The sequence below is a fragment of the Octopus bimaculoides genome, chromosome 24, assembly GCF_001194135.2.
Source record: "Octopus bimaculoides isolate UCB-OBI-ISO-001 chromosome 24, ASM119413v2, whole genome shotgun sequence".
Lineage (NCBI taxonomy): Eukaryota > Metazoa > Mollusca > Cephalopoda > Octopoda > Octopodidae > Octopus > Octopus bimaculoides.
The window spans coordinates 3,294,047-3,305,020 of NC_069004.1; the positions used below are offsets into that span (position 1 = coordinate 3,294,047).

General features: G+C 38.0%; 2 protein-coding genes across 2 annotated transcripts in view; one reads left to right on the forward strand and one right to left on the reverse strand.

Annotated features, from left to right (window-relative positions):
- The window catches only part of LOC106868755 (D-erythrulose reductase), a 7,205-nt gene extending 6,758 nt beyond the window's left edge, over nt 1–447 (forward strand). Inside the window, exon 7 of the mRNA XM_014914165.2 lies at nt 67–447. Within this exon, the coding sequence (XP_014769651.1) occupies nt 67–170 (104 nt within the window). The 3' untranslated portion in view covers nt 171–447. The remainder of the gene's footprint in view (nt 1–66) is intronic.
- LOC106868756 (AP-4 complex accessory subunit Tepsin) overlaps nt 415–10,974 on the reverse strand; it is an 11,178-nt gene continuing 618 nt past the window's right edge. The window contains exons 2-12 of the mRNA XM_014914166.2: nt 10,570–10,642; nt 9,905–9,996; nt 9,349–9,442; nt 8,661–8,728; nt 7,636–7,714; nt 6,938–7,012; nt 5,507–5,695; nt 4,383–4,557; nt 3,127–3,328; nt 2,348–2,503; nt 415–1,485 (exon numbers count right to left, since the gene is read on the reverse strand). Coding sequence (XP_014769652.1) covers nt 1,084–1,485; nt 2,348–2,503; nt 3,127–3,328; nt 4,383–4,557; nt 5,507–5,695; nt 6,938–7,012; nt 7,636–7,714; nt 8,661–8,728; nt 9,349–9,442; nt 9,905–9,996; nt 10,570–10,642 — 1,605 coding nt within the window. The 3' untranslated portion in view covers nt 415–1,083. The remainder of the gene's footprint in view (nt 1,486–2,347; nt 2,504–3,126; nt 3,329–4,382; nt 4,558–5,506; nt 5,696–6,937; nt 7,013–7,635; nt 7,715–8,660; nt 8,729–9,348; nt 9,443–9,904; nt 9,997–10,569; nt 10,643–10,974) is intronic.

Consider the following 10,974-nt stretch of genomic DNA (forward strand, 5'->3'; position numbering starts at 1 on the left):
CCTTGTGCTTATAATTGATAGAATTATGATATTAAAGTATTTCTTTTTAACTTTTTTATTTTTCAGAAGTGGAAGATGTTGTGAATTCCATAATATTTCTCCTGAGCGACAAAGCTAACTCCACAACTGGGTCACTACATTTGGTTGATGGTGGAGCTCTCTGCTGCTGATAACCAAAATGAGGGAGCCTCTATATGGTTGCTCAGCCTTAAAATCCTGCATAGTTGTCCTGAAAATTAAAAAAAAAAGATGCACCATTGGATAACGCAGTCCTTAAATATATTACCGTACCTTGTCTGAATAAAAGACAGGATGCTACCACAGCCACTGACCCTGGCTAAACAACCAAAGAGCACAAGAAATAATGTGAGAGTCGAAACCACTCCTTCCTTATAAAAAAAAAAAAAGCTGAGATATATAAAACAATATATTTGATAGGTGAAAATATACAGGTGTCTGGTGATGTTTTAATCATGATTTCAATAGATTCATGTGAGTTTTTGTCGCATGACCCGACGGTGCAATGCTTACATGTTCCTGAACAAGGTACAGTATTGTCTTTTGGGGGATGTAGATCAGGATTTGTTATGGGGGACGTAAACACCGATGTTGGTGTGTTTACGTCCCCATAACTTAGATACCGATAGAATAAGTACTAGGCTTACAAAGAATATGTCCTGGGATCAAAGGCGGTGCTCCAGCATGGCTGCAGCCAGATGACTGAAACAGGTAAAAAAATGTGAGTTGTGTTATTTTGTTGTAATATTTTAGTGTTGTATGGTGCTTGTGTAGTTGGGTTATTTTGATGTGTTGTGTCAGGTAAAATATTTTATTGCACCTTGATTTAATCCTTCACATCTCTGCTTTCAAATCCCTATCAAAAGAGGGTTGATTTTAGTTAGTGCTTTGTCTTTTTCTCCTCAGAGTTCATATATACCAGTAATATACTGGATCATATCAATAAATTATTATTCTTCTGTTTTAAAATAAGTCCAAGCAATGAAAGGAACAAAGGATGGGTCTTATTGGTTTAGAAATCTTTAATCAGACACACTCTCTTTGCAGTGGTCTGAAAACCTTGATTCAGGTTTCATTGACTTCTAAGGAATCTTCATTGAGCAAGGAGAATTCTGACCCCACCGAGGGTTGCGATGATACATCACTGAGTTCATTATCCGTCACAGTGGCCTTCAAGCCGATCTCGACTGGCTGTTTGGAACTCTGGTCATTAGAATAGTCTGCAGTTTTCTCTAACTCTTTGTTTACTCCATTTTTCATTTCTTCGTCATGAATGAAGTGAAAAATCGATGACGCTTTGATTTTGTCATCCATGCAGTTGTCTTCCCCATCTTTTGATAAGGACTCTGCCATCAGATGTTCTCTGCTGACAGGTCTATCACGAGAGTTGTCGTCTGGAATTGGTTGAACAACAGAGGAGGGGAGAATAGTTTTGTAGACTGTTAACTTCTCGAGGATTCTAATTATCTGAAAAATAAGATTAATTATTATGAGAAAAAAATTATAAATTTATGAATGGATGTGGTTAAGAAGTTTACTTCAACAACTACAAAGTCTTGGATTTAATCTTAAAGCACAGTATCTTGGATAAACTAAAGTATGAAATTTAGTAGATAGAAAGTATAACCTTCACAACTGAAGTACCTTTCTGCTTCCCTCAAGTCAAATTATAGAAAGCAAAAGTTGGCATAGCCATAGGTTCTCTTCTGGGATTCACAATTGGAACAGTTGATCTCACTATGCAAGAAAACAATAAATACAAACAAACATACTCTCTTTTTACTTGTTTCAGTCATTTGACTGCGGCCATGCTGGAGCAGTCTCTTTTGCCAAACTGCTAAGTTACGGGGACATAAACACACCAGCATCGGTTGTCAAGCAATGCTAGAACAAACACTGCCCCTCCATCTTTTTCCATTTCTATGCATTTCAATGTTCAAATAGAATATAAAGATATTAGTTGCCCTCCGGATGGAACAGAAGCAGGCGACCCAGTAAAAACTGGCCAAAGTTTTTCTTGGAAAGATGGTGAATAATCTTGCGGACTTCTACCCAGTCAGTTACTAAATATTGGAACTTTGCACAAATTTCTAGAAATATGGAACTAAATCTCCTTCAAACTAGACCCAACTTCAAACAACAACAAAAAAAAAAAAAAGCAAAGGACATATGGGAAGAATGTAATCCTAGATACACTATACCTGAAAAATAAAAGACTGGCTGGTTTCTAACTAGAGCATCTGAGACCATAGAGTTACTGGATTAAGAGCTAAGCTGGGATTAGACAACAATACAAGCCTGTTAGTGAGAGGTTTTAATGTGCACTTACCTTGCGACACTTTGAGTGCACCAACTGCATCTCACCACTGTTGACACCGCAGGTGTTGTTGTAGAGATTTAATAAGCTGTCCTTACATACAGATGCCAAGAGGTTTATGTTGATGTAGTCAGCACGACATAACCACTCCAGCATAAACAGACAAAGCTGCAGGGAAAAACAGAGACAGACAGACAGACAGATAGATGGTATGTGTAAGTAGGGAGGGTTGTCATTGACATATTATCAAAAGACACATATATATATATATATACATACACATATGGCATTAGGAAGGGCATCCAGTCGTAGAAACCATGCCAAATCAGACTGGAACTTGGTGCAGTTCTCTGGCTTACCAGTTCCAGTCGAACCATCTAACCCATGCTAGCATGGAAAGCAGGCGCTAAATGATAATGATATATCTATATCTATATAGATTGTACGAAGGTTGAACAAACATTAGACAGGGAAGCACTTGGATATAAATACATAGGTATACATCCAGTAGTATATTGGATATTTATTATCCCTCAGATGGTAACTTAACCTCTAACTCATATAGATATGTATATATATATACACATATATATATTCAAAATTCTAATAAGTTATCATATTTGTATCCTGACTTTTTATATATATATATATATATCCAGTAAAATAAACTGCAAAGCCATACAAGACAATAAAGACAGATTACAATGATCAATGAATAAATTAATTACAGAGATTATGAAAGTTGTATATAAGTTATTATGAAGGAGTCAGAAGAAACGAATTGCACCTACCAGTTGCGAATGCAATTGTGCATCAGTTTGCAAGTGTTGATTTATTAAATCAATCACTTTCTCACAATTCAAAGAACTACACTTGCTGACAAAAGCTTCCAAATCAGATCTTGTTGGCAACGGACGTGTGTTTTCTATCATCTCACAGACAAGTTGGTCTTCAGCATTCCAGTCAGGCATACTGTACTCCTCTGAGTCTCGCCTAATAATAATAATAATAATAATCCTTTCTACTTTAGGTACAAGACTTGAAATTTGTGGGGAGGGGTAAGTTGATCACATCGACCCCAGTACTTGACTGGTACTTAATTTATCAACCCTGAAAGGATGAAAGGCAAAGTCGACCTTGGTGGAATTTGAACTCAGAATGTAAGGAGAGAGGAAATGCTGCTAAGCATTTTGCCCAGTGTGCTAACAATTCTGCCAGCTCACTGCCATGATAATAATAATAATGTATTCCTTGGAGAAGTTAATATTAAAAGGGGAATCTTCGAAGGTGACACGTTTTCTCCGTTACTTTTTGTAATTGCAGTAATACCCATAGGAATGACACTTAGGAAAGTTAAGATGAATTACCAATGTGGGAAGAAAGGTCCCTCATTGAACCATCTCCTGTTTATGGATGACCTAAAATTGTTTGGGAAATCTGAAAAACAGATAGATTCCTTAACTAAGACAGTGTAGTAGGAACATCGGTACGGAATTTGGGGTTACCAAATGCTCAGTACATATGATGAAAAGGGGGAAGAAAGCAGTCTGCAGAGGATTGCGGTTACCATCAGGAGAGAGCATGGGTGAACCTGACAAAAATTTGATTACTGCAATGAATATCTGGGCAGTTGCGGTGGTCAGATATATCACATCCATCCTCAAATGGACTAAGGAGGAAATATCTGGATAGGACAAGAAAGTTGATGATGATGCTGCATGGAGCATTACATCCTAAAACAATACATACACACACACACACACATATTCACACAACTGGCTTCTTTCAGTTTTGATCAACCAGATTCCATTCACAATGCTTTGTTTGGCTTAAGGCTATAGTCAAAGACACTTGCTCAAGGTGCCATGATGTGGGACTGAACCATGTGGTTGGAAAGCAAGCTTCTTAACTGCATAGCCACGCCTGCACCAACTCTGAATTATCAATAAGGCTTGAAGGTAATGCACCAGTTTTGCTGTAATGCACCGACAGCAAAACCAGCAGAAAGAATAAAAGCAACATAAAAAGATACCAAAAGAACACCAACCTGGAATTTAAGATTTCATTAGACACTTTCGTTTCTTTGCTTGAGGTGTGAGAAGATGATGTTGTCGACTTCACTGCTACACTGTTGTCTTCGTCACCATAATGGACATCGTCATCATCGTCGTCCCAACCCCCACCTGCACGGCCTGGTACGTGATGGGGGACGGGCAGTTTAGCTGGAGTGGGGATAAAAAAACATAGAAATGTTAACATCATCAAAGATTTATAAACTTTCAAGAGAATGTGAAGCAATTCTTTGATGGAACAGTGAATCTCGAAGCATGCAAGTCGTCATTATCACTATTTTTGACGTCCACTTTTCTATGCTTGCATGGGTCTAATGGTGTTTATTTGAGGCAGATTTTTCTACAGCCTGGTGCCCTTCCAGTTACCAATCCTCACCTGTTTACAAGCAAAATAATATTTCCCCATGACTCCCCATAACAAGACCAGTATATGCAGAATACTCAAAGTGAATGACACTGCTTGTATAACAGTGACACTCGTTTACAATTATCACTTGATGTCATGACAAAGAGACACAAATACACCCCCTTACACACACACACACACACACACACATATTATATCTGCTTCAGTCATTTGACTGTGGCCATGCTACATGTTTCCTTTGTGGTATTGCATTGCATATGACTGTTTATATTAATTTATATACTGATTCAGTGGACTTCTTTCCATGTCAATCTACCAAATCAACTTACAAGGCTTTGGTTGGCCCAGGGCTTTAGCAAAAGACATTTGTCCAAAGTGCCATGCAGTGGGACTGAACCTAGAACCATGAGGTTAGAAAGCTTACATCTTACCACACAGCTACACCAACTGGGTTGAAAAACCCTTTTGGATAGTAAAAGTCAGAGGCTGTCCATGCACAGTGTGCTGTTATTTATAGCTTTATGTGCTTCAAGATCCACTGTTCCAAAAAGAACAAAAATATTTATTATTTATGAATGAATGGTGGTTGTGGTGGTAGAGGTAGCAGTAGTAGTAGTAGTAGTAGAAAGAAGCAGAATTGACAACCCAAAACTGAGGGCAGTGGGGGGGGGGAATCATTGATGGCCAATGCTTCACAAAGAGCAAAAGGGATTCAGTAAGTGATGTCCTTACCTGGTAGAGATGACACCGAGTGGCTCCCAGATATGGCATCGTCCGATAAAGTCTGACTCAGTTGAACTGGTGCAAAATTACTTTGTTGTTTGTCCAGTTCTGGGATGAAAACCTGGTTGATCTGTGAAGAATCGGTGAATTTATCAAGAAAATTTCCAATACTGTTCCTTAATATCTGGCTGGTGCTTTCTGTTGAAGAAAGAGGAAAAGTGTTATGAGGTGAACGGATAGCTGTTAAATGAACAGAACTGAACACAGTTACTGAGGACCGAGAGTATTGGTGAACATTAAAGGTGAACAGTTTTTTGAGGTTTGTTAAAGGGCCACAAACAATAGCAAAGATCAAAGGTTACCCGTTAAAAAGATGAAGGGCAGTGACTGAGATGAACATTAATGGCTTTATAGGAACATTGACCCCATAATATATTCCTATTAAATATCCTGGACGTGAAGGCAAGACAAAATCGAACTATTATACACAGACAGCCTTGGATTGAAAATGATTCTGAATGTTGTAGCAGAGATAGTAATGGTAACTTCTTACAAAGACACAGTGACAGAAATTGGAAAGGAAGGCAGGGGAAGTTGATTGACCCTTACGGTATGGGAACTAAGTATATTTGGTTCTGTGCATGTGTGGTTCAGATACGAAGACCAGAATAACTTGTTTTTGATAGTGAGATACTTTCTGGAATCCTCCACATTTCATATATCTTAAGAAACGCGTTTTATTTTTACTGGACTAGAGGAAAAGTATACAAGACATGATGCCATCATCATCATTTAACATCTATCTTCCATGCTGGCATGGGTTGGACGGTTTGATAGGATCTGATGGGCCTAAGGAATGCATCATATTCCAGCGTGTTTTGGCATGGCTTCCACAGTTTGATGTTCTTCCTGATGCCAACCACTTTACAATGGGATGGAACTGGCAACAGGGATAAAACAGTGATCATCATCATCATCATACATCCATGTTCTATGCTGGCATGGACTGGATGATTTGCCAGGATCTGATGTGTCCAAAAACAGCATCGTGCTCCAATGTCTGTGGCACGGTTTCTATGGCTGGATGACTAAACCAGTATCTGCACATTGGTACACAAATAATTTAATCAGTGCAGTGAGGGTTAAATTGACCCCAGTATATAACTGGTACTTTACTTTCCTGACTCTGGAAAGATGCAAAAAAAGTTACCTCAACAGGATTTGAACTCAGAACATAAAGACCAGAACTAAAATACAAGGCATCTTGTCCAACAATTTTGCCATTGAACTGTGACAATAATGATGACCCATCATACACTTTGTTAGAGAAACTAACACAAAGGTCAATGTCACAGGTCAAAGGTCAACATTGCTTGAAAATACTAGAAAACTCTCTAACCACCTAACCTTTCCCCTGAAGAGGCGAACCTGTGAACTTACTTGGCAGGTGTTGAGGTGAACTTCCAAATCCTTCCATTCTGCTTTTACCTTGGATGTTTCCCATTCCTGTGGATACTGGAAAAGAACAACCAACAGAAAATTTCTCTCTCTCTTTAATATGTGTGTGTGTGTGTCTATATACATACAAATACATACATAAATGTTTACATACACATGCATGCACATACATTTATATATACATTTATATATACATATATATTTTCATTTTCATTTTATCCAGCTTCAGCTCATGAGCTGTGGCCATGAATATAAATATATGTATATAATAGAAATAGGTTTCAAAAAGAAAATAGAAACTACACGTGGAAAAGAGATATGGAGAGAGTAAGAAGAAAAAAAAGCGAAAATGCACATTGGATATCAAAGAAATAAAGGCTTTTTTTAATGAAAAGTAACGACAAATATATACAATTTGATGAACTGAGGTAGAATTAAGAATAAAAGTTACACCGGTATGACTTTGAATGTCTTTAACAATTCATAATAATGACTTTTATTCTTTTTAATTCTACTTCAGTTTATCTAATTGTATATATTTATCGCTAGTTTTCATAAAAAAGCCTTTATTTTTTTTTATATTCAATGTGCATTGAACACAGAACTACATGACTGCAAGGCAAAAACTTGATAACCACGTGGCCATGCCAGTGCAATATCTAAAATTGGTGAAATCTTACTTGAGGTGGGCCTGACTGTTTTGGTCTCAGATTCAGTGTCCACATTGTAGTCAGCATCAAAGAGGACTTCGGACAGATTCTGAAAATAGAATCGGTAACAAGACATCTAAAATCATACAATAATTGGATAATTCACCATCATTTGATCCTAATCATCATCATCATCGTTTAACGTCCGCTTTCCATGCTAGCATGGGTTGGACGATTTGACTGAGGACTGGTGAAACCAGATGGCTACACCAGGCTCCAATCTGATTTGGCAGAGTTTCTACAGCTGGATGCCCTTCCTAACACCAACCACTCCGAGAGTGTAGTGGGTACTTTTTACGTGCCACCGGCACGAAGGCCAGTCAAGCGGTACTGGCAACGGCCACGCTCAAAATGGTACATTTTATGTGCCACCTGCACAAGAGCCAGTCCAGGGGCACTGGCAACGATCTCGGAATGTATTTACTAAACGCCACCACCACCATCAGCATCACCACCATTGCCACTAACACAACAACCACAATCATCATCATCTTCATCATCATCACCACCACCATCACTGTTACCACTACCATCCTCACCATTGCTACCACCATTATTACATGCACTATTGTCATCATCATCATCACCACTATTATTATCACAAAGATAACCACCACCACCACCATCATCAGTATCATCACATTCATCAGCAGCAGCAACTTCACACTACTACCATCACCACCACCACCACCATCATCATCATCATTATTATTGTTATCATGTAAGGGGTGGTGGTGAGCTGGCAGAATCATTAGCAGGCCAAACGAAATGCTTGGCAGCATTTTGCTTGCCTTTACATCCTAAGTTCAACTTAACATTTCATCTGTTCAGTATCGATAAAATAAGTACCAGTTGTGCACTGGGGCTGATATAACTGACTTACACACTGCCACCAGAAGTACCAAATTCCTCCCCTTTTTCACAGAAAACAAACTTATTAATTCTCACTTTGAGAATTATCCATCCAGTTAAAAGCAGTTTCAGTTTTAACTTACCTGAGCCATTTGTCTCACAACTAAGTAGGGCACAGTACCATGAAGAGGATCTGGAGGTCCACTGAACTCTGTAAAATAACATGACCTCAAATGAGACTCACTAGTCAATAGCAGCTAAATCTCTCTAAATCATTTTGCATTTAAACCAACCATATCTGACCCAAATATTCCACCTGTTTTATGTTCAAACTGACCAGATATGGCCTTTCATACCTACCCTACAATGTCATTCTAAAAATAAACAATCTTTATGTTGTTTTGAGACTAGAGGTGACGCTGCCAAATTCCCATTCAAAACAATTATTTTGTGCCGAGGAAAGAAATAACCCAGAAATCGGGATACACAGATATTGTTTTGAGCTGAGTGGGGGTGCTAGATTCCCTTGTCTGAAAATATAAGGACACAGATTGTGTCATATAGCCAGCTGGAGGCGATGTCTCCTGGGGCTAAATTACAGTAACATTTGTCTTAAACCAGGACTGCCATGTTATGCTGGCAAACAATCTTTACTCCAAAGTACTGTTGCTGAATATCTCTCATTGTGAGATTTAAAAATAGTAATTTTCTAATTCCTCCTTTTCTCTCAACAGTTTCAGAGGCCCCAAAATAAATAAAAACTCACAGATGCTGCTCTCCCTTCACTGACTAAAAAAGTAAGAAAAAAATATAAGGAAATGAAATACTTACTGGTGGCTTCCCTGATGCCATTTGCTTGTCGCCGTAAACCTTGTCTGAAATGGGGGTGACCCTTTTCAACAAGGTTTGTCATTAGTTTCAACACCTAAAAATTAAAAAACAAATACAATCACAAACAGGTGTGGTTGTGTGGTTGAGAAGCTTACTTCCCAACCACATGGTTTTTGGTTCAATCCCACTGCATGACACCTTGGACAAGGGTCTTCTAATATAGCCTTGAGCTGACCAAAGTCTTGTAAATGAATTTGGAAAATGGAAACTAAAAGAAGCCCACTGTGCATGTGTGTTTTGCTTGTGTTGTTTTATTTTGAAATTGTACAGTAGTAAACGAATGTCACTGTCATACAAGCAGTGTCGTTCATTTCCAATAATCTTCATAAACATGTCTGGCCACGGGTAAATATTACTTGGAAACAGGTGAGGGTTGGCAACAAGATGGGCATCTAGCCGAGGACCCCCAATGGTCTTTTGTGTAATTCCAACTCCACCGGCCCATGAAGGGTTAAATAATTAATGATAGACACAAGTGATATTTATAATAACTTACCTTCAATTTGACATGGCAAGATTTCTTTTCTAGTTGACTCACCAGGAATTCCAACAGACTTGTGCAATAAGCAGTCGATTCATAACTGATTTCTAGGAATATTGTTAAGGGTTTAATGTATTCCAATAGAGAGCATTTAACAGTTGGTAGCTTTTTTTGGGAGGCCATATGCTCAAGAAGTTTGTTGTTCAACTATATGGTTTCAGGTTCAATCCCACACAGTGGCGGCTTGTGTATGGGCAATGCGGAACTGCAGCACCCCCTATTTCCACTCGATATTACCGATAACATTTAATATAATGAGTCCTTTTTTCTTTAATTCTTTCTTTATACTTGTACGTTACATAATCCTTAAGCTTAATGTCAGTAGCCATCCCTTAGTTTATGAAAAAAATACAAAAATTACAGCAAACTTTACATTTGATAATCCTGACACTACATGTGCTACAGAAAGGATATGAAGGGTTATATGTTGCCCAAGTGTGACAGGTTGTTGCCCATGCCTATGTCAGTGTAGTTCTATATACTCTAAAAAGATGTGGTGGCCATGAATGGAATAATTTTAATCATAATCCTGCCTGGACAGAACTGACCTTGAGCTAAACAGCAACAAAGAGAAAGATAGACAGATGGAGTGAGGGTTTATATGATGAATTAAAGGATACTGTTGACTTCGTCGTAGAGATATCCAGGTATTGGTTTATCATCGTCCGATGTTGCTTTCATCAACATATTGATCTATAAGCATTAAAAAATATATATATACATAATGAACAAAATATCATCTTCAATGTGAATATCAACTTCCAATATGAATGTTACCTCAAATTCTCATATATATTTATTGGATATCAAACCTAAGCAGTTATAAAGAATAAGAAGTTTTGAATGGTACAACAATGCACTATAATACAAAAAATGGACTATATACCTGTTGTAATTTAGTTATCTATAGTCCGGTGATATTTCGGAATACAATTCCTTCTTCAGATATTCTTAGATAGAGTCTCTGCTATTTTGTTTATACGCATAACTCTCTCTCTCTCTCTCTCTCTCTCTCTCTCTCTCTC